Source organism: Cydia strobilella, chromosome 1, assembly GCF_947568885.1.
Source record: "Cydia strobilella chromosome 1, ilCydStro3.1, whole genome shotgun sequence".
Lineage (NCBI taxonomy): Eukaryota > Metazoa > Arthropoda > Insecta > Lepidoptera > Tortricidae > Cydia > Cydia strobilella.
The window spans coordinates 18,859,637-18,884,450 of record NC_086041.1 but is presented as its reverse complement, the minus strand read 5'-3'; the positions used below and the strand labels follow the sequence as shown (position 1 = coordinate 18,884,450).

Below are 24,814 nucleotides of genomic sequence, written 5' to 3'. Positions count from 1 at the left end.
AATAAAACTAGTTATTATATAAAATGAAAAGTGTTTCTTTCGTACCACAATTTTATTTAACGATAAGTGTAACAATTCGCGAATAACTAACACAAAATATAATATACCTACATCTCGTCCACTTGGCGTGGAGTCTAAATTATCGGTAGATAACCTGGAAGCAAATCACTGATAAACGTCTGTCAATTCTAAAATGCCATTGATAATGATATAAAAGGGGGAAAGGGGATGATCGATTCTCCATACAAACGTAGTCCTCATTTTGCTCCCTGGATATTGATATTGACATTATGGAAAATATTTTTACAGTTTTTTTTTGTATTTTAGTCATAGCTATGGCCGGTCTAATAATTTCATTTCTTTTTTTATTAATTTTTCAATATTACAAAGTGACACAGTTCCACTTCAGTAGTTTTTTGAAATTATTTTCAAAATTGCTTTCTTGGTGTTAGATATGAGGATATCATTTGTGGTATATTGTACAAAAAAAATCAGACATATTGTATCTGGAGGAGCTCAAGCTTGGTATGTTTTGAAAATTATTTTTGTTTTAATTAAAACTATTATATTTTTAGAATCTCCTCCAAAAAGCCCTTTAATATAATACCCACACACGATAGGATTCTTATATATATTTTTTTTCATACAAAAAAAATTACAGCACCCCTAAGGAATTTTTTTAAAGAACTGCGGGTCAAAAATTTTGTTTTGACTAGTATACATACATGTGCAAAACGACTAAACAGTACATCGATTTGTGTTTTTCTTTGAAATTGGGCTCGTCCGAGCCACATCTTAGGCTTCCACTATAAAAATATTTTCAATAGGGGATATTACTGCAATGTTCTGCCACCAGTGTGCAGCACTAGCCTTTTTAGTAAACCATAGAGTACCTAACTTATACATACCTTTATGTTTAACAGGTTTTTGACAAGTTTTCAGAGATAATAAAATATGACATTTGATGTATCAAGGTGGTTTGTTTACAGAGGACGTACCGGTAAACGCGAATCCGAAATTTCGCTATCTGCCTCTTTATCGCTCGATTATCAAATATGCAAGAGTGACAGAGATGTTAGGTAACGAAATTTCGATTTTCTTGTTTCGCGATAAACCCTCAGATTGTGGTAGTGGCGCCCGCCCGCTACGCAGAGTTTCGCGTAATATTCCCTATTATGTTAATATCCAGAGAGGAACATGGGGACTACGTTTGTATGGAAAGGCGGTTTCGGGGCAGTCGTCCCCTTTTTCGTCTTAATGATAATCGTTATGATTATGACATTTGTGATTCGCGTTTGTTTGAAAGAGACCAAATTTAACAAATATTTGCTACTAGTTTTATCATAAGGGGGTTAAACATTGATAACGTGCTTAAACATCTTAATGAGTATCTGTATATCATATACATATACTAATCTATGATCATATACACCTAAATGGCCCGAGATGCCGCAAGTTTTCTTTCTCCTTTACTCTAATTAAGGCGTAATTAAGAGTGGCAATAGTTATTTGTTTTACAAGGGGGCAAAGCAAAGTCGTTGTTCAACCTCTTGTGCTAATATTGAAAAAATTTTGAGCGTTGCGAGTGTTCCAAGACACGAGGGTTAAAAGATTTTGCCACCGAGTGAAACACAAATTTTTTTACCACACCAACACAAGGAAAATTACTAACTGTATAATATCAAACAAAATCAAAGCAAATCAATTCAAAATGAATGTTATTAAATGTGCTATTTTCTATAAAAAGGGACCTTATTGTACTTACCAATGCCGCGCGACGCTGTGCGGCGTAAGCGCCATCGACAATAAGGTCCCTTTTCATAGAAAATGCCCCAAATATCTATCATTAAAAATCATCATTTAAAAGTCAATTCTACCAGCCAACAAAAGGAAACAGCTCAAAATTTGCATTTGATTAGGTACTTCGCACCACATGTGGATAAAATTAAACTTTCTCATCAGTTTGAACAATCAAGAGAACCTTTACCAGCTGGTGTGAAAAGATAGTTGCTCGAAATTTATACGAACTTCGATTTTCGCGGATATCTATAGCCTTGGTACTCTGTGCCTGGCATAGTAACCAACTGAGCTACCTAAACTGCTCGACCGTTAGTGAATCTTTTCATCACTTCCTTTTTTGTTTACACGCCTTAAGAGAGTCGCGTAGCAGAAGTGAGAAGTGTCCGAAATCCTAATAAGCCATATTGAGAAAACATCGAGCTTCCATTCTATTTTTAAACTTTGCGCCTTTATCATACTGACAAAGCTGGCTTGCCAGGCTACACGTCAGTCACTTCGCAAAGTATGGTTAACACATCTTCCCGTAACAGCCACTAATCCTCCTCTGCCGCGGCGGCTGCCGCCGCGGCCGCCGCCGCCGCCGCCTCCTCGGCCGCCAACGCTTCGGCTTCGAGCCGCAATCTCTCGCGCTCGTTCAACGCTGCTTCGATCAGGGCGTCGAGTTCTGGACTTAACAGAACTGATAGACCCGCAACAAGTGGCGACACCTATAAATATTTATTTTGAAGATTAGATATTTTCGTATCCACATTTAGATTGCCTTTTCCCATTTGTCCGCAATGGGAGCAAATGTGACAAAAATGTTCCATCTACCTGTAACTGGGCTAGGCACAATAGTACTATTACTTATTCTGTGACAACAGGAAATACAGTCTGGGTCGTACCTAATAAATACGTTACGATACGAACTAGGAACTCTAGTCTATACCCTAGGACAGAACCAAAGTAGCTACTGTATATTTATGGACAGACCAATTCTGCGGGTAACAGGCACTCCTAACACAGAAATGCCTTACCTCAATGAATATATCTTTCGATCCATCCCAAAGCACCAAGTGGCTTTCGAGAATCTGTGTAGCGGGCGCAATAACGGGAAATATTTGTCCAAGCATGCTATAAAAAATAGGTATATTAAAATGTGACATGCATAACTTCATCACCGTAAGGAGTTCCAAACACTTAAAAATTCACAAAGCTTTAAAAAAACATGGCTTACTTATAAATCGGAATAACAGTGTCAGTGATAAACTTTATCTCTAGTTCAGGAATGACGGTCTTGTTTTTTGGGTCCACAAAAATTGGAGGCGCATCTCCACGGTCCTTTTCTGACTCATCTTGGTTGAAGAACTCTGTTAACACCTCCGCCTGAAATTCACATGGTACGTTGATTGTCTTCAGCGAAGGTATTAAGATGTTCAAGTTCTGTCTCAAAATGTATTACTTAAAATGAAATTTGAGCCGCATAGTATAAATTTTGAGCACCTCTGAATATGATAAACGGTAAGGCACTGAAGGAACACTTCTCGTAGAAATGATTATGACAATGAATGAGTCGGGGGTTATGTTGTATCCTTAAATGTAAAGCTGACAAAAAGACTCACGGCAGTCTTCTTCACGGAGCCCCAGTCTTTTATTTGATCGCTGAAATCCGCCGCGTTCATCAGCAGTGCCTGCAGAGCGGCGATGTGAATGTGGTTGCCGATGAGGTAGTCGCTAACTATAATCTTGTATTCGTTTAGCTTTCTGGGAGAAGAACATGCAGTTGATAAAAAATTAGACACATTGTGTGTTGTCAACTTAAGTTCCTCGTAAGTTCTAGAAGGCTATTAGATCACTTGCAATTAAATGAGCGCCGACAGACGCCAACGCGAGTAAGGAAAGGAATCAGGACATTTATAAAAACCAAGAGATTTCATTTCATTCCGTAGGTAGATATACGTATGTAGGTACTGTACCTTCCACAAACTGCATTATGAATAATCTACAAATAAGTATAGGTACTTGTGCTGGCCAATCTTGTAGATACTCGCATTTCGGTAAAGCCCTCTGTGTTGAGAATGCTCACAAGGATGTTGGGTATGAAGTTCCTAGGTAGGTACTGGGAACCCAAGTGGTGTCTCTCCGTATTGGATAAATCCACGGAGTAGGATGGAGATGGCAAGTGGGCGTTCCCGTCTATCCGACAGTTAGTAGCGACCGACTCACTTTATGCACAGACTATGCTCAGTTGTTGTGTAAACTTCATGCTCGAATGACATTCACGTCGTACGTACGCTCGTCTAACAAAAATTGATAATTAAATTTAAAATGCCGTATTGTGCAGTATTAAGCTGCAGAAATCACAGCGGTTTAAAAAATCTTTCACGTGGAGGTATTTCCTAGCACCGGTGGTTATTTATTTAAATATAATCCGATAAATACGAAAAATCTGTTTCTATTGCATTATTTACGAATGTTCGTTAAGTAAATCTATATTTTATCAGTTAGAACTTAGAGTTCACAATCCTTTGTCACTATTCTTTACGTTTATCTGGAATATTCGCTATCCTAAATGTCAAATAACTTCGCTACTCAGATGCTGCGCAATGTCGATATTTATATCGATAAAGTTAAAGTTACGATATTTCAAGTTTGATGTTTGGTAGTTCGGTAATAAATTATTATTTTAGACACGTTTCTAATTATTATTTGGGATAATCAATGTCTTAGTAAATATGGCAGCTCTGGTCATCAAGCACTAAGTTAAGTCGGGGTCATTTCATGGCAACCTTTCAAACCTTCGTATTCCTTTACATACGTTTTTGTTTTTTACACCCATCATATTTTCATCGTTAATATAATTAGACTAGGTACTTAATGCACTTATGCGTACAATGCATGCAATGTGCCATGAATAAACGTTTTATATTTTCTATTTCTTTATTATTAATTATTGTAGGTTACCACAAGATGCCGATATTAAAAATAAATGGGTCAATGCTACTGGGCAAGAAAATTAGTTTCCGCAAAAATATAGCACCATTTGCTAGGAGCATTTCTTAGAGAAAGATTTCTGGGGATAAAATTGCCATACATCTCATCTAGCGTCCACACGCCTAAAACTTAGTTACTAATTTAGTAATTATTAGTGACATTCGGGCTCACTTAATTAATAAAAAGTGTTCCGTACCACGCAAACTAGCGTGAAATATTGGAATTTTGCCGCCCCCCTTCCTGATTTGATAGGTCACAATCTTACAATCAAATCAAGTGGGATCGATGAGCCAGTTTCATGTATGCTTTCACACCATACAATTAATTTGACAATTTAATCAGGTTGTCCCGTCTAGATTGGCCTTAAATGCTGCTACAAGTAAATATATTGTTAAAGACGAATACTTACCTATGTAAGTAATTGCAGATTTGTGATCACAAAATAACAGCAATACCGAGTTAATAGACCTTTAAAGAACTATGATTTTATCTGTTTGACTTTAAGATATATTTAATGTTCACATTAACAACCTAGTTGGTCAATTAATAAGAAACAAATTTCTAGTTAGATATTTGTTGTACTGTACTACATATTATTTTTCATACAATCACGATTATCACTACCTATATTATAATCATAAATAAAGTATCATCTAAATGTGTTAAAACATACGGTAATGAAATATCAATACCTAACTGAACACACAAATATCGATAAAACACTCCGATTACACTGTCCCCTCCCTATATCGTCGAATGGAAAGAAGTTCCAACGGTTAGCTACTCGCAGGCGTGTAGAGGTCTCGAAAACACCAGTGTAACGTGACCGTGAGATCCGTAACAAACCATGCGTAATTAGACCTTACTTATACTGGTTTTTTAGCCCTTTTCTCGCCTGTAATAAGTAAGTGATTTTAAAATTATATAAAATAACGCCATTTGGTGTTGAGTAGTTGTATTAGGTGAACGTTGAGCGAGCTTTTGTGAGATGAATGAGATAATGAAAGAGTCGTATGTCATATAGCTTTGACATTATAATTTAAACCGTCACTCATGTAGCCTACAGTTGATATTCGTTCGAGAAATGTCCACTGGTAATAACTTTTTGGTATGGAAAGTTGCTACGAATCAGAGCAATTTTGTAAGTGTGTGACGTATTTTAACGTGGCTATGAATGTGTGAGTTTAGCGACACTGGTTTTCATACTAAATAGGAGTCATTTCACATCCACTAGTTTATTAATTCGTGGATAAATCCATTAATAAAGTGGCCATGCAATTTTGCGGCTGGGTGTACAGAGCAGATTGAGTGATATGTCAGCAGCTGTCGAGTAACTGACTTGTAATAGTTGTTTAGGTCAGTGGCCAGCACGAAGTCGCGCAGCAGCAGCAGCGCGCGGTCGTAGTCGCGCCTCGGCAGAGGCTCGAGGATGTCGCAGCCCTCCGTGTTGAGAATGCTCACAGCCTGTCCGAGGTGGTGTCTCTCCATCACACTACCCTCGCTCGAATATAGGGCAGCTAGGGCAATTTCTGCTCAGAACGCAGACAAACATTATGACGACACGAAGAATTTTATAAAAACTAAACAAGTTTATAAGTATGATAATGATAATTATTTATAATTATAATTCAAGACTTAGGTTTATTTGCTAATAATAATCTAATAATCTTTGTTTACCTCCGTTAATTTGAAAACTACTAGCAGTTCCACGGTGGTCCAGATCATGGACTAGGCACGCTATCAGGTACATTAATGCTTGAAGATCGCTGATAAAGAAACACATATTGTATTACCTTGATACTATTTTAACAACATCTTTTTTTTAATAAGTCGTACGTACTTATCTTTACTTCTGAAGCTCACTAGCTGCTTTCAAGTTTCAACTTACTTGAAGTATCCACGCTTCACCAACTGAAAGTTCATCAGCGCGGCATAACCCCACTGAGCTACGCTGAAGGCATGGTACCAGTTGTGGTACGGCACATCTCGGTAACTCTTTCTTATTTGAAGTACGAAGCGGACCAGCTTTGATTGCTTCAAGTTGAACCTAAAATAATGTACTTATGCTTAGATTTCAACGATGTACTTAGGTAAGTATACAGTGTGTCGCGTTCAGTAATATCGCCGATATAATTATTTTTTGCTGAACATGTAGGCATAAGGGTCATGAATCATTAGTTTAATTTAATCGGTAGTTCGTTTGATCCATACTGAAGGCGATACCGTGTAAAAACAAAACAAAACAGTTCAAGAAAGACGATAACTACTAAAGATAATGCACTAATGATTATACTTTCGTATAAATCCCAAATCACTGAACATCTTGACGACCAAACAGGGAAGCTCTCTGAGAGGCAGACCTCGCGTGTTGAAGTGCAGTGTTGAGAACTCAGGAATGTTGTGGAATCCCTTGCACTCCAGCACTTTTGACATTTCTGCCTCGTTCACCTGTTGAATCGAATACCTAGGTAGTTATCTAAATTTTAGCTTATTAAATTTTTGTGGAAAGGCTCTCCACAAACGAAAATTAAATAATACTATATATATTCTATTACTATATGATAATTGGCGCTGATTAGAGTGCAACCAACCGAAGCTATTCAGCAAGTAGAATTCAGTTTGTCCTAGTTCCGTTAGGACCGCACCAGTGGCACTTGAAGCAGATGAAAGCAGGGATATATTATTATAACTCCGAGTGAACGTCTGTAGTTGTTCTGACGTTAAGCTATTAGGTACAGTCGTCTGCAGAACAAAGGTACCCCGCCCCCTGGATAGAAGTTTGTATACAAAGGTGCTAAGCGAATAGTATTGCTGACTGTACATATAATACATATTCGTTTGCCTTTTACCTCAATATGATACATGTTCAGTTCATGTCCCAGGATATTTCTGATGCTCGCCTCCTGTATCTTCTTATACACCACCGAGTGTATGATGCAGACGCCGCAGTACACGCTGAACGAGAGTGCCATCTCCTCGTCCATGGCGTCGAAGTACGGGTCACCTATCTTGTTGATTAGCAGACCGACACCTATGATCCCTTGCTGCTCACGAATCGGAAAAGTCAGACTGGTTCTAGAAGAAGGTAAGGCAATAATAAAGATGATAAAACCACGACAGGCAATTAATTAGTGTCCATGACTTTTTGAACATCAATTATTTATGTACTTACCGAGCAAGTTACAGTTCTATTAGAAGTGGATGACTGATTTGAATTAGGTACCATATACCTTTCTGTTTGGTGACTACCCTTGGGAAAATACCTACATAAAAACTTTTATAAAAAAAAGATAAACCGACTTCAAAAAGGATGAAATAAAATATTATCCTTTTTAGGGTTCCGTGTTTAAGTATATGCGTTACCAACTGATATGTTTGAAGTCGGTGCCAAGCCAAATTTTAAACCATATATTCATAGGGATTTTGGTGCAATTCGATAAAAATGCGGCTATATAAGTATGTACGTTGGATTACCTAATGCAGCGTACTACGTAGGCGAACAACACGCGAATGCGAAGCGGCGCGGCACGGCGCCTTAATTAATCCTTTGATACCTATATAGAAGTGTCCTACGTGGGCGATCTCGTTGCGAACGCGAACGAATTGGGCCGGCCGCGCCGTGCCGCGTCGCTTCGCTTCGTGTTCGCCTATGTAAGACGCAGCGTTACACGACGACAATAAACGAACTTCCTGTACACCTCAGAACAGAACACACGGTTGAACCTTCTTGGCGCAGTTCGTACCATGCTTGTCGGCACGTTAGTGTAAATCTAATACGTTTTGTCGTCGTATTTTTTAAAGAGCATTTCTTACTAATTCTTAAACAGTCATCGCACGCAAGTGTGGGATTGGGACTGAGTTATTTTCTGTCGCTTATCCAGAGGACTACATTTCAAAATATAAAACAATTCAAGAAACCTTCATGCAAAATTTCAGCTAAAGCGGTTCAGTTGTTTAGCCATGAAAAGGTAGCAAAGAGGCAGACATAATTGCTTTCACGTTTATAACATTTGTACAGTTGTAATGGGATTTATAGACATAAAGCTGATTATTTTTGACTGGTATTGTTACTACTTGGAGTACTTGGCTTGGCACCGACTTCAAACATATCAGTTGGTAACGCATATACTTAAACACGGAACCCTAAAAAGGATAATATTTTATTTCATCCTTTTTGAAGTCGGTTTATCTTTTTTTTATAAAAGTTTTTATTTTTCCATTTTTAGTTTTAAGACATTGTTAAGAGCGTGACGCATGAATGAAAAACATAATCATGTTTATCTGTAAATTCGTAAACTTTATTAAATAATCAGAATTTTCCTCGAGTCCGTCTGGGAAATCATTCCTGTCAGTAAATCCATTCTCCGCCCCGCCACTGACCCAATCCCTCAAACCCCCCGATCACTCAACCTCACAGCACATCAACCCCTGATCAGTTGATCACTGAACCTCTCGACCCTAAACAACCAACCCTTCAACCGCCATTCCCCGACCCCTAACCCCAGACCCCTAAACTCCTAACCCTAACCCCCAATCCCTTAACTCCCAACCCCTCAGTCTCCGACCCATCAACTCACCTCCCCTCAACCCCCAACCTCAAACCCCCCAAACACTAATACCCTCTACCTTCACCTCTCTGTCTCTTTGGTTGTTTCCAACACTACCTACATCAAAAATAATACACATACGAGGGAAGTTATCAGTAGCCTTACCACGAGTTTGACATTGATATATTCGCTATCATGTGCGTAACTTACTGTTTATGCATCTCGCTCGTACTGGCGTATTAGTGTACAAAGTAAGTTACGAAGAATATTTAGTGCCAAACTCGTGGTTAGGCTACAGTTGCACTACATCAAATTGGTGGTATTGGTGAGGAAATGATTGAGTTACTTTAGAAAACACCGAAATTACCATACACGTGCCTTTTAAAAGTTGAGGAGTTCCCTCAATTCCTCACGGATTCCATCATCAGATCAAAACCAAAAATATTACGAAAACACCTTGGAGAGGTAACTTCTTTCAAACAGAAAAAGAATAACTCAAATCGGATCATGGGTGCCGGAGTAATCGCTGAAATCATTATCATCAAAACAATCATCATCATCAGCTCCACTTCATCAAATTGGTGGTTTTCTAGAAAAAATGATCAAGTTGCTTAAGAAAACGACCAAATCACCATACATGTGCCTTTAAAAATTGAGGAGTTCCCTCAATTCCTCATGGATCCCATCATCAGAACAGCACCAGATTAATGTGGAACCACCTTGGTGGTAGTTCCTTTCAAACAAAAAAAGAATTGTTCAAGCCGGACCACGGGTCTCGGAGTAATCGCTGAACATCCTACATTAAAAAAATCATCATCACTATCTTCAAATCAATCATCATCATCAGGTCCACTTCATCAAATTGGTCGTTTTCGAGAGAAAATGCTCAAGTTGCTTATGAAAACACCCAAATCACCATACATGTGCCTTTAAAAATTGAGGAGTTCCCTCAATTCCTCAGGGATCCCATCATCAGATCAGAACCAGATTAATATGTGACCAACTTGGAAGTAGCTCCTTTCGAACAAAAAAAGAATTACTCAAATCGGACCACGGGTCTCGGAATAATCGGTGAACATACATAAAAAAAAAAAAAAAAAAATTGCCACAACCGAATACAGAACCTCCTCCTTCTATGAAATTGAAGTCGGTTAAAAATTGTCGATCTATAAGTAGGGTAGGTAGACTAAAGGGTACTTGATTGTCGATCGTAAGGACGACCGACAATGAGGTACCCTAGCCATTAAGCTTAAAGCGTGTTTTTTTTTCAAGTAACCGATGGAATTTGTAACTTTTGTACAATACACATGATTATTTTAAGTGTCTAGAGACTGTTTCTGAACAAAACAAAATTTCGTCAATTTCGTCAATCATTGATATCTCGGAATCCATAAGCGACAATGTGGTACCTACCTTTTGATTGAGAATGACACTGATCCATCCATATCCATACTAACATTATAAATGCGAAAGTCTGTCTGTCTGTCTGTGTGTTCCCTCTTCACGCTTAAACCGCTGAACCGATTTAGATGAAATTTGGCATAGAGATAGGTTGAGTCCCTGAGAAGGACATAGGATAGTTTTTATCCCGAAAATCATCCCTTAAGAAAGTAAAAAGCGGGGTGGAATTGAGATCATTAACGAAGTGCCTGATAATTTGTGTGCATAATATGCTCAAATTTAGATTGCTATGAAAATTTTTCCAGGCGCTATTCTTACTCTAGCTGCGGTTACTAAGTCCACGCAGACGAAGTCGCGGGCAAAAGCTAGTACTATAATATTATAAATGCGAAAGTCTGTCTGTCTTTGTGTCTGTGTGTTCCCTCTTCACGCTTAAACCGCTGAATCGATTTAGATGAAATTTGGCATAGAGATAGGTTGAGTCCCTGAGAAGGACATAGGATAGTTTTCCCGATCCCGAAAATCATCCCTTAAGAAAGTAAAAAGCGGGGTGGAATTGAGATAATTAATGAAGTGCCTGCTAATTTGTGTGCATAATATGCTCAAATTGAATGATTGCTATGAGAATATTTCCAGGCGCTATACTTTAGCTGCTGTTACTAAGTCCACGCAGACGAAGTCGCGGGCAAAAGCTAGTGGTTTATATACCCCATCATTAAATGGGACAAAGTCACACAGATGGTGATGATAAAATTAGCAGGTTTTGATGCTGTCTGCATGTCATTGGCATAAAAACGAAGGAGAACGCACTTTATGTCGATCCCCGGGCGACTGTCGACATTTGGGTCGTAAGCTGGGTGTTGTGCAGCATTCCTCGCGTTCATGATGGTGCCGGTTTGGATCACGTGCCCTGCGATCCCGTGGTCCATTGGAAACCGTCGTTCGTACGTTTCGTCTGTACCCTATAAAATAAGTTCTTAGATAAATACTGTTCAAAATCGTTTTAAATCGGTTAGGTACCTATTGGTACCTATGTGAAAGACATTAATAAATAATATATTCTCCGAGCTTAAAATACCAACACATTACGAAAATGATATTTAATTAATGATGTTCTGATGTTTTTCTATCGGTAGTTAGGTATAGGTACCTAATTGTTTACAACCTTACTCCTACCTCCTACCAAAGAGAATATATATGCGCACTGAGAAACGCGGGTCGAGATCGAGAATAGTCGAGATCTTGTTTGAGTGTGCGTGCGGCGACCATAGATACAAGTCGCGCACACATACAAGTCGCGCGCGGTGCGTTGTATGAAGATAACATACTTTGCCCTGTTTATAGGTACTATGCTTCAAAGATACATTGATTGGGTTGAGTACGATGCGTAAAATCTAAGACAATTTCGTGCTTCGAATTTGACTGGCAAACGAGATGGCGCTGTACAGCTCCATACATTTTGCGGTAAAACTGAGTGTCAAAAGTTGACAGTTGACGTAAAGTGGGGGTGGAATTTTTTAGGGTTCCGTCGCCAAATGGCAAAAGACAGAACCCTTATGGATTCGTCATGTCTGTCTGTCTGTCCGTCCGTATGTCACAGCCACTTTTTTCCGAAGCTATAAGAACTATACTGTTGAAACTTGGTAAGTAGATGTATTCTGTGAACCGCATTAAGATTTTCACACAAAAATAGAAAAAAAGCAATAAATTTTGGGGGTTCCCATACTTAAGTCTTAAAACTGAAATTCACAAAAAAAATTATCAAACCCGTACGTCTAGTCTATGGTTAGGTCTTCAAAAATGATATCAAAGATAGATATAACTCCGTAATAGATGGATACAGTCTAAGGAAAAAACGTGCCTCGAAAATCACAAAAATTTGATTCTCGATCAGATGGCGCCACTAGTTTTGGCCTACTCGTATGGAGAGCGTTGACGGTTTCGTAAGTTATTTATCATTTTAACGCATATCAGTGAAAAGGGCCCTCCACACTCATGCGCGAATCACGGCGCGAAGCCGCGAACGTGAGTGTGGAGCCTAGTTCGCTGATTAGCGACCCTAAGAACCCTAAAGAAACAAGAACATGGGTCAAAATCATATAAAAATAATTAATGCAAATAAAAAAATCATTTATCCATATTGAAATACATTTTAACGTATTTTTATAAATCTTCATTTTTAGTTTTAAAGTATGATGGCAGTGAATTTACAGTGGTTACAAAATTTACTATGACAGTACCGCTCTAGTATAAGTTACTCTATGCTAAAAGGTTTCATTTTTTTTCTAAACTGAATAGTTTGCGCGAGAGACACTTCCAAAGTGATAAAATGTGTGTCCCCCCCCCCCTGTAACTTCTAAAATAAGAGAATGATAAAATTAAAAAAAATATATGATGTACATTACCATGCAAACTTCCACCGAAAATTGGTTTGAACGAGATCTAGTAAGTAGTTTATTTTTGATACGTCATAAATTGTAAACCGCAATTTACCTTTCACTCATACGTGTCACATAAAAATACATTGTTTAAATTGTGTCATGTACGGAACCCTCGGTGTGCGAGTCCGAGCACTTGGCCGGGTTTTTTTGCTTCAACCCTACAGTGGGGGATATCGTTGGATAGGTCTGTCAAAACGAATAGGGATCTTCACCAAACATTTTTGGATAAAGTGAATAAATTCAGAAATAATCGCTCCAAAAGAAAAAAAAATTGTGTCCACGTTTAAAAGAACTGGCAATATGCTTTAAAAAGCTTCAGTACATCGTGCAAACCTACGAGCCGGCATATTGCAGCGCACAGCCAGCGCTCTGCGTTCCCTCTCAATATCCATATATTGTCACACATGTCATCAGTGACCCAGTGGCCCAAATACTTAAAATGCTTAATGTAACTTGTGCTGTGCCAAAGGAGTTCCACAAAGTGTCACGAATAAACTCGCTTTTGTTTGCATTGTATTTGAGCCCATGGGCGTCTGCGTAATTCAGTTCTGTCATGGGTCAGTGAACTACTTGGTAACATAGCACTCCTCAAGCCTATTTTGATTTGGGTATTCATAATGTTGTCAAAATATACTGATACCTTGGTGTAGCAGGTCTCGACGAGCTCCATACGGTCCAGGTCGACGATCATCAGCGCGCAAAGCTCCGCGTCCACCACGCGCTTACCCTGGTCGGTGGCCAGTCTCATCAGCGAGTCCAGTGACGCCACCTTTTCGAACATTTACCCTTTTGTAAAAAAAATCTAGCCATTTATTCGGTTCACTAGCTATAGTCGCCAAAATCAAATCGTTATAAGTGATCATGCTTCCGCACCAATATTTTTACAAAGGGGTTGGCAACTGTCAAAGGTTTGCAGAGATGGCGCCATCATAGCTTGCCCCTTTTTCAATGAGATTAAAGGGCTGGCATCCAGGGCATTAAAAAATCAAAAATTTGACACAATTCTAGGGATTGACAGGGCAAGCTATGCTGGCGCCATCTGCTAATTATTTCGACCGGCCAACCGCATGTGTTCCGCTTTTGCGTGTCATAAATGATTGGTTATATTATAGATAGGTTCTGTCCGCGCGGGAAATGTTGGGCGTCATGACCGAGTGGTGTAATTTTTGTCGATATTACGTTATCGATAATATGCAACTTGTATTGCCGCCGCGCGCAAGCTAAAGTAGGTACATAATTATAAAAATAAAGATTAACTAATTATTATATAAAGATAATAAAGATAGGATAATATTTATTTCATTTAAAAATATCCAAAATTATCTATACATATAATAAAGCGGAAGAGGGTCGAAAGTCTGTACATGGAAGATATTCGAAAAAAAATTGTCTGGGGATACTTAGAATCGATAACAGAACACGTTCCAACAGTTTTTAGAATTTTTGTCTGTTTGTCTGTTTATTTGACCGCGCATCAAATGAAAACGGCTGAACGGATTTCGATGCAAACTTTACTAATCTGTCACAAAAATCCACGGCCAGGTTATAGGCTATAACAATTTGAGAAATTTCACCCCTAAGGGGGTTAAAAAGGGGATGAAAGTTTGTATGGGGTTCAATATTTATTTTAAGGTAGCAATTTGAAACTTCGTAAAAAGATATACTATTGAAATACAAGAAAACTTATTTCAGCGTTTTTGAAAATTCATCCCCTAAGGAGGTGAAGGTTGAAAGTTTGTATGGAGATCAATTTTTTTTTCGAGTGCGTTACTTGAAACTTTGTATATGGGCATATTATTATTATACAGGAAAAGTGATTTCAGCGTTTTCAAGAATTCGTCCCCTAACGGGGTTAACAGGGGGTTAAAAGTTTGAATCCATTACAAATGCTTTGAAACTTCTTAGAAAGGCATAATAGACGATTACAAAAAAAGTAACTTCGACGTTTTTGGAAATTTAACCCCTCAGGGGGTTGAAAAGGGGATGAAAGTTTGTCTTGGGGTGCAAATTTTATTTTAAGCTAGGAACTTGAAACTGCAAAAAGGTATTATATTAAAAAGCAAGAAAATTACTTTCAGCGTTTTTAAAAATTCATCCCCCAACGTGGTGAAAAAGGGGTTAGAAACTTTATCTTGATAACTACTTATATCATTTAAGCTAACTCAAAATCCGATTGTCACTTGACCGAAAGCTTAAAGTTTCGATTTTACACTTTTCCGAAAATATTTTTTTCCAAATTCCTAAATTCCGAAAAGTCAATATCCGATCGGAAATGAAATAATTCGGTATTCAGAAATTCGGTCTTTTGGAAGGTCGGAAAAATGAAATTCGTGATATTCAAATAAAGACTCACGTTTTACTTTAGTGATTCGGTATTCAGAAATTCCGTTTTTTGTAAGGTCGGAAAAATGAAATCCGTTATATTCAAATGAAGACTCACGTTTAAGTAATTATTACGGGTGCCTGACGTGCCGCATCATGTTAAATTCGGCATAAAATATTATTGGCACAAAAATTCGGCATAAATAAATTAGGCAGAACTGCGACCCTGCGAACCCGAATTGTTGCTAGAAGTGGGTTAGGTTAGGTTACAACTGCGCGCCGACGGGGTATCGGAGGTCTACAACCGAGTTCCCGAAACCCCGTCTACAAAGCGCGCGGCGGAACACCCCAGGGGGTTTAGTCCGTGGGAGTCGGACATACCCACTAGGCTTCTCCCGGGCCAGTGGGATCCATAAAGGATTCCCCCTGGGTCATCAAAAAAAAACAAAAAAAAAAAAAAGAAAGGTTACAACTGCGACCCCCAAGAAAACGAACTGTTGCCAGAAGTGGGTAAGGTTAGGTTAGAACTGCGGCCCCCAAGAAAACGAACTGTTGCCCGAAAAGTGGGTTAGGTTGGGTTTGAACTACGACCCCCAAGAAAACGAACTGTTGCCAGAAAAGTGGATTAGGTTAGGTTAGAACTGCGACCCTCAAGAAATAGTTATTTGTTATACAAGGGTGCAAAGTTGTATTTTACCCGCGAGTGTGGAATTGAAACATGAGCAAGCGAAAGGATTCTATAGTTGAACCACGAGCGAAGCGAGTGGTTCTAAAATAGAATCCTGAGCGTAGCGAGTGTTTCAACACACGAGAAGTAAAATACATTTGCACCCGTGTGTAACACAAAACTTTTCCCCTCACTATAGCGAGGAAAGTGCAACATCCACAGGCGTTAGATCATTTTCATCACTGGAATCACTAATTTTTTTACGATATTATAACAGAAAACACTAGAAATTCTGATTTTTACGTGAGTCGGTGAGAAGAACAGTAAAAATTTTGTTGACAATGTTGACATTTCTGTTCTGACGTATGAAATGTCAACGATGCGTTTTGAAATTGCATCGACTCAACTTGTGCGTTCAGAATTATATTTAACATCATTACAAAAAATCTAACGTTTCTTATGGAATTTTAAGGTTTATGACTTAAAATTATTAAATAAAGCTAAATTTGGTATTTTTTATTAGATTCTCAAACCATTTGTTGAATGATAATTAATATCGAACCAACCATTATTATGAGCGTTTTACGTTTTGTTATCTGTCAAGCTACCTAAACACGCTCCATCCAAGGTCAAATTACTTTCCCCACTAGTGGATAAAATGCGTTTTTCCCCGCTTGTTTTAAAGGATAATAGACGGCTTTCCGAGCTAGTGAGGGGAAAACGAACTTTAACAATATATTCGGAATATCGTTATTTGGAAATTTAAAACTTGGGATATTTAAAATAAGAATCACGTCAATTCGGAATAAGGGCAAGTCAGAATTCGTGATTTTGAAAATCGTAAATGTTAAATTCGGCGTTTGTCACTGTCGGAATTGTTATAATCGGAATTTAAAATTTCGGAATAATGGCAATTCGGAATTCGTGATTTCAAAAATCGTAATTGTTAAATTCGGTGTTTACCACCATCGGAATTGTTATAATCGGAATTATGTAGTTCGGAATTTTCAAAATTCGGCTTTTTGGGTTTTCGGAAATATAAATCTTCGTGATTTTCATCATTCGTAATTACGACAGGCCGGAATTTTGAAAGAATCCAGCATTTAAAAATCGGTATGATAAAATTCGACATTCTGAAATTCGGAATAAAAATTATCGGAATTATGTAGTGTACCCGTTACCATGCCTTCCCGAAAAAAATAGAATCTTTCGCGAAAGTCTCGCAAGGCATTGAGGCTACAAGAGAGACGGTCTTAGGAGTCTGAGAAAGACCACGGTGAGACTCAGTGGCGCTCTAGCCAGGCAGGTCGCTTCGCTTTCGACTGGAACGGCATGCCATGCCAGCGCGAGTCTCGATTGTGATCCCAAAGACATCGTACGCAATACATATGTAGGCGCAGGTCCTGACGGAGTGTGGCGCCGGAGAAGCCGTGTTCATCCCGCGCATCCCCCTCATCGCGAGCAACTTCCCGTTCCGCTTCAAATGCCTACAGGTCCCCGTGAGCGTCTGCTTCGCCATGACCATCAACAAGTCGTAGGGGCAGACGCTGCGTGCCGCCGGCGTCATGCTTAGACTGATTTGACTGGAGGACCGATTTGGATGATATTTGCCATGGGCATGATTTGGATAGGTACAGTCAAGGACGTAAAACTACAAAAATGGTACTGTATCGTTCGATAATATACACCTACTTCTCTATGTCGTTTAAATCACGTCAAAAATTTGAATAAGGGCAAAAAAATATTGATTTTGGAGTTTAGTTTTATTTAGTGATACCTAATTGTAAAATATTTTATCCGGACTACAGTCCTCTAGCTAGCGTATCCATCTGTCAAATTTACTTCAAGTTCCGCCTCCAGGGGAGAAGGAGATAAATTAGGGGTGCATTATAGCCGCTTACTGACACAGACCGAATTCCACGCAGGCGAAGCCGCGGGCACAGCTAGTAACAATCATAAAACACTTAAATAGTAGGTACGTAAATATTGTAAATATACTAATATGTTTTTGATAAAATAAAAATAAATACACTTTACTAAATTCTATATAATTTGTATAATGAAGTGAAAATAAATGGAATATATTGATTGTCAGGCAATTATTGCCCTGTAGACAAATACATTAAAACTAGAATAAGTATTAAAAATAACTTAAAAACTAACAACACACATTATTATTGTAGCTACAAGCAAATTTACATTAGTAGACTGAATCGACAAGACCCGATAAACTTGCATTCTAAATTTCTTATCGTTGCCAACACTGGTTACGGGCGAGTGCGGGGTGTGATGCGACGTACGGGCGCGGCGCACACCCTCCCACTTCCTCGACCTGTACACGTACGTGTCGACAGTAGATCATACAATATGATTAAAATTTTAAAATTGTATTTACCTGAGTGAACAAACGTTTCGCGACACGTAGGAGCTGCTGGCACCTATTTTTCACAGACTTTTCGTGTTCTAGATTAATAGTCTTCTTTACAGTTGGCCAGCATAGCCTGGGGAATAATCAAGCAAAGTAGGTAATAACTCTTCACAGCAAAATCAAAATACATCATGTTGGTGCACTTGGTACCATGCGATCAATGGCAACTGTTTCTGAGCGAGCAGAACCAAACCGTCCGTCCAAGCTCACCCTGACAGGGTGTGGAACGGCAATAAACGACAAAATTTCGGACCCGGGTATGTCCTTGGACCCGGGTATTTCCTTAAACTGCGTCCGGACCCGGATATGTCCTATGAAAGTATAGCTTTTTAGGGTTGCGTACCCAAAGGGTAAAAACGGGACCCTATTACTAAGACTCCGCTGTCCGTCTGTCTGTCTGTCACCAGGCTGTATCTCATGAACCGTGATAGCTAGACAGTTGAAATTTTCACAGATGATGTATTTCTGTTGCCGCTATAACAACAAATACTAAAAAGTACGGAACCCTCGGTGCGCGAGTCCGACTCGCACTTGGCCGGTTTTTTTATATAGTACCTATACGCTTCCAAGTGGGTGCAGTTATCTGGCCAGTTGCACCAACCAGAGTTAACATGAAACTTTCCATACAATAAAATTTAGCGAACGGTTTGGTGCAACCGACCCTTATTGTAAAGAAGTTCCTAGGATGCAGTTAGGCGACACTCTTGTCGTCCTCTTAAAGGCCTAATTAGGTAATTAAACCGTACTCGTAAACGAACGTACGTAAACAGTGAAATAGATGAGCGGTGCATATTTAAATTTGAGTGTGCTAGGGAGTGGGGGGGGGGGGTTGTTTCTGCACTGAGTCAGTGGGGGGACACTCCTCCATTCGGGCAAACTCGGCTCCGCTCGGCTCAGCATTGCTTCGAGCAATTATTAGGGTTGACACAACACAGGACGATCGTGAGACCTGTTGTAATGTTTAGTTTAGAATGCTGGGCGATGAAAGTGACGGGTGAAAGAAGAGTGCACGCAGCGGAAATGAGAATGTTGAGATGGATGTGTGGAGTGACGAGAAAGGATCGGATTAAGAATGAGTATATTAGGGGAAGTTTGAAAGTAGCACCAGTAACGGAGAAGATAAGAAGTAGTAGGTTAGCGTGGTATGGGCATGTGATGAGGAGGGATGAATGCCATATAGGCAAAAGAATGTTAGGGATGAATGTTGATGGACGGAGAGCGAATGGTAGACCCAAAAAGCGATGGATGGATTGTGTGAAAGATGATATGAGAAAGAAATGAGTAAGTGCTGAGGTGACGAAAGATAGAGGAGAATGGAAGAGAAAAACATGTTGTGCCGACCCCACATAACGTGGGATAAGGGCAGGAAGAAGAAGATTAGGGTTGACACAACTTGGCGTCCCTTTGCGTGCAAGACCACAGATAAGATAATGACTTGAATTTTGATAACCCTAAATAGACGAAATGGATAGTGCCATACATTAGAAAGGGACAACATGATTCGACCGTGAATCGCTGTCAAACTTCGGGTTTGTAGGAAGTGTCTTTACGGTAGTACTATTACTTATTCTGTGACTGAGTCGACTTAGTGATTTTTCCATTAGGTATTAATTTACTAGCTTCTGTTCCCGACTTTGTCTGCGAAGAATAATGATTTCCGTGGTAAAAAATATCCCTTGTCCTTCCCTATATATCTATCTCCATACCAAATTTCTTTTACATCGGTTAAGCGATTTAACGTGAAAAGGTAACATATAAACAGGGTTATCTAAGGACTTTCGTATTTATAAGTAGGTAATATTACTTAGTACCGATTTCAAATGTATATACACGAGTACAACTTACAGAAAGCACTCGTAGACGTAGGTGACAACATGTTCTTCTTGTTCCTTTGGCGAGACCAAGCACACGACAAGGGCGAACGGTTTGCCTACCACCGGGACCATTGTGATGTGCTTCTTACCGCTGTCTCGCATGTACTGACACAGTAAAAACAATTCTTAGAGTTCATTTTTATCTAGGTAAAAATATTTTGTAGGTAGGTACGTTTTACATAGTTTTACCAATGAACATTAGACATTGTGCGCTTTTACACTTTACCGTGAACGTTGACTATCCACGATATTCTGTTATCCTGTGTCCACGGCAGGTGTAAACTAAAAGTGACTGCATCGTGCATACAATCTCATGGATGGATGGTCCCCTGCTTTATCATGGATCATGGCGGTAAAACGTGCCGTTGCCGTGGACGGCGCCCAGATAAACGTTCGACACTAATCATTAGTTAATAGGTAAATATTAAATAATAAAGTGAAATAGATATCATACACTAAAGAAAAAGTGATCAAATCCACCGGTGGCCGAGGCGGGAATCAAAAAACAAATCAAAATATTTCATAAAAATAATTGATTTTTTCCCTAGTTAAATATTAAATAAGCAAACATTTGAAATTTACGAAATCTATCAAAATATACTTACAGGAGAAACTATTTTTTTAACATCATCATAGAAATCACTGAATAACATCGACTGTTGATACGAATTTTTAATAACATTTATGAATTTATGACAATCCTGAAAAAAATGCTTAAGAAATTATTTTGTAAAAATTATTGGTTAAATTATTTTGTTCAGTCTGAACAAGTGGACCTAAGGTCATGTAAGTGTTGACAGATCATAGCAATAAGCAGCCGTTTGACTTCCCACACATCACATGGAGATCCTGCCAGTGCGGCAGGGCCGGATTTAGGGGAGGGCTACCGGGGCAACTGCCCCGGGCCTCCACAAAAGAGGGGCCCCCACAATAGACTTCAGTAAAATTATTTGGGGCCAGGGGACCTCCACTCCTTTGTTACCCAGGGGCTACCACACCTCTAAATCCGGCCCTGCAGTGCGAACGCACTGCTGCTGCACTCTACCGCTCGAATAATATATGCATACATGACGCCTCCTGTCTCTCTCGTCTTATGCAAGCGCATCTCCATTTTGTAGGAGCTGCATGCGGAGACAAGCTGCATACGCATCCGGTTTGGCTTCGACGAGCTCACAGTTAAAACAACATTTACATAATGTTTTGATTGTTTAGTAAATATAGGTGAAACATACGAACCAAAAGTTTATTTTTCTTCCCTAGCGCTTTATTGCCAACGGCTTCGATGTAGGCTTCCGCGCGCTCGCCGTTTACTACCACTGCAAACACCAGCTCCGCGTCGCATTCCTCGCTGAGCTTTGTATCAAATAGAAGAGATTAAATACGGCAGCCCAGGTAGTAGTAGATAAGTACCTATTTTCAAGGGGGCTAGTATGATCCTTTTTCCAGCTAATGTGACAGATAGGGGAAGGTGGGGAGGGTCGATCCCTAGGGGACACTAGATAATCTTCATTTCAAGTTAAACCAAACATGATGCATTTTTTTACTCTAGCAACCTTCATTCAATCGACACTAACTTCACGTTCTGTTATGGCGCCGTTTTGAAAATGTCAGTGGTTTACAAATGGAGGACGGTGAAAGGAGCAAATCTTTCACCGTGAAAGATTTGCTCCGCATTCTTTAAAGTTTTATTCTATCGTCCCAAATTTTTTTGGGCTGTCTTAATTTTAGCATATATTGCGTGATGCATTACAGCATTAGCAAAGATAGATATAGGCATAGAGTAACTTATACTAGAGCGGTACTGTCATAGTAAATAACCCCAGTAAAATCACTGCCATCTGTCGACACACTTTAAAACTAAAAATAAAAAAATACGCTAAAATGTATTTAAATATGGATAAATGATTTTTTTTATTTGCATTAATTATTTTTATGATTTTGACCCATTTTCTTTCACTGATATGCGTTAAAATTGTTAAATAATAAACGAAACCGTCAACGCCATCTATATGACAGTAGGCCAAAGCTAGTAGCGCCCTCTGAACGAGAATCAAATTTTCTTGATTTTCGAGGCACGTTTTTTCCTTATACTGTATCCATATATTACAGTCATATCTATCTTTGATATAGGTAACTCCGTAATAGATGGAAACAGTCTAAGGAAAAAACGTGCCTCGAAAATCACGAAAATTTGATTCTCGTTCAGATGGCGCCACTACCTTTGGCTTTATAGAGGGCGCTGACGGTTTCGTTTGTTATTTAACAATTTTAACGCATATCAGTGAAAGAACATGGGTCAAAATCATAAAAATAATTAATGCAAATAAAAAAAATCATTTATCCATATTTAAATACATTTTATCGTATTTTTATAAATCTTCATTTTTAGTTTTAAAGTGTGTCGATAGATGGCAGTGTATTTACTGTGGTTACAAAATGTACTATGACAGTACCGCTCTATCTTATTATATCCTCTGAGCATTAGTAAAATTCTACTTTATTCCTAGTACTTAGAGTTGATAGTCTTTAAAATAAGCATACGACTTTTTGTTTTTGGACATCACGGATTTGTATCCTGTAAATAATTTAAAAAAGTTGGTCTAAAATTCAGAGGGGTGCTGATCATCCCTCTCCAGTTTTCCAGCTATTATATAATACAGAACGATCAAAATTAGAATGTTTTATTTGTAATAGTCTATCACCTTTTACGTCAGCCCTACACGAAAAATCTCTCAAACGAAAGCAATCGGAGATCCGCTAATTAACGCTCGGGCATGTCAGTCGGTCTACGGATACCTACTCTAATTGTGCGCCTCTGATAAGAATTGATACGATGCGGAGCCAATATGTACGAAGGGTGACCTTACGCCGCAGTGGGTTATTTGGACTCGGTTAAATAAAATATAGACGTATACATACGTAAGTATTTATTTTAGTTTGCAATTCAGAACAAGCGTCATCTTCCAAACTTATAATTAAGTCTAGAACTTTCCCGGGGTCGCTACTTTGAATACGACTGGTTTTTTTGATACTCGTCATGTTAAATTCTAATAAAATAATATTGCAATAACACAACTTTATTTTATTTTACCGCCATGACAATCTGTCAACAGTACATGGTTTACTTGCCAGTAACTACGTCATAATAGACAGGATGCAACTCAGAATAATGACTAAAGCAAAGAAGCCGGGCAAAAATAAAAGCTTGGTAAAAGATATCGTATTCACAACACGTTATTACTTTTTGTCTATGAGTGAGTGAGACAACAATCCGCAAGTTCTTTCGTTTTTTTCAGTATTGTCATAAGATAAACTGAGGGAAATGTCAAATGGTCCTATGTGGTTCTATAATATAATCCAGCCAAATAAAATATATGTTCGTTATTTCACAGGTAGGTGTCAACTGTAACAACTTGACATAGTCGTATTATTTTAGTTGAAATATTTCGGGATGTTTCAGCGGTCATCTTGGTTTATTTTAATTATATTTTTGCTATTCCTGAAAGATTGTTGGAAAACGTGCTGAGTTTTTATTTGTAATGGTTTGAAGTTCCCTTTGTGATAATGTCTTGTGTGATCGAGGGCTGTAAATAGCATACAGGAAGAAAAGAAAATACGCACGAACCGATAACCTTTAATCGGTGAGTTTTGTTCAATTTTGAAGAAATTTATTTATAGGACCTGACCCTAAACATAGAAATCGATATGTTGTTTATGTAATTATTACTTGCATTCAAGTCTATATAGATTTTTGCATATATTTTCGAACTTTTCTGCTAAGTATGAAAGGTTATATTTTTGGCATAGTGATGTATCGACCTCAGATCAATAACCTATCGACATTTACAGCTATCTAATAGTTTGGCCCAGGACTGTCTCATTTTAATTGATGAGTACAGTCAAGGGCATAAATATATATACATTCCCAAAGTCAAAAATATGTGTACGCTCAGACAATAAAATCGTGTTCACATATTTTTAAGCCATTTGTCTGGATCGATATTTTTGCCTTCGACTGTACCTATAGTTTTCTTTGTTCTTACTTACTGACAGATTGTGTTTGCCAGACTATAGTTTAATACTAAAAACCGGTCAAGTGCGGGTCGGACGCGCGCACCAAGGGGACCGTACTTTTTAGTATTTGTTGTTATAGCGGCAACAGAAATACATCATCTGTGAAAATTTCAACTGTCTAGCTATCACGGTTCATGAGATACAGCCTGGTGACAGACAGACGGACAGCGAAGTATTAGTAATAGGGTCCCGTTTTTACCCTTTGGGTAAGGAACCCTAATAAAAAAGACATTAATGATCATTGATGAATGTTCCTTTTATTAATATTGTTGGTCACAAAACTCAAC

At 38.7% G+C, this 24,814-nt stretch overlaps 1 protein-coding gene across 1 annotated transcript; it reads right to left on the bottom strand.

Moving 5' to 3' along the window:
• Positions 1-2,298: 2,298 nt before the first annotated feature.
• Positions 2,299-23,538, bottom strand: LOC134745759 (cGMP-dependent 3',5'-cyclic phosphodiesterase-like). Its single transcript, XM_063679842.1, has 16 exons — positions 23,373-23,538; positions 21,690-21,806; positions 21,059-21,154; positions 20,425-20,558; positions 18,547-18,652; positions 13,803-13,931; positions 11,532-11,683; positions 7,623-7,848; positions 7,067-7,221; positions 6,662-6,820; positions 6,451-6,539; positions 6,113-6,302; positions 3,402-3,543; positions 3,017-3,165; positions 2,817-2,913; positions 2,299-2,507 (listed from the first exon to the last, which is right to left on the bottom strand). The coding sequence occupies exons 1-16, from the start codon at positions 23,490-23,492 to the stop codon at positions 2,334-2,336; spliced, it is 2,235 nt and encodes a 744-aa protein (XP_063535912.1). The 5' UTR covers positions 23,493-23,538; the 3' UTR covers positions 2,299-2,333.
• Positions 23,539-24,814: the final 1,276 nt, after the last annotated feature.

Coding starts and splice junctions, on each gene's coding strand:
- LOC134745759 (XM_063679842.1), bottom strand. CDS start 23,492: ATGACGAGTATCAAAAAAACCAGTCGTATTCAAAGTAGCGACCCCGGG. Junction 6,821..7,066: donor GATTTGGGATTTATACGAAA/GTATAATCATTA, acceptor ACATTATTTTAG/GTTCAACTTGAAGCAATCAA. Junction 3,544..6,112: donor GACCTAAACAACTATTACAA/GTCAGTTACTCG, acceptor TTCTTCTCCCAG/AAAGCTAAACGAATACAAGA.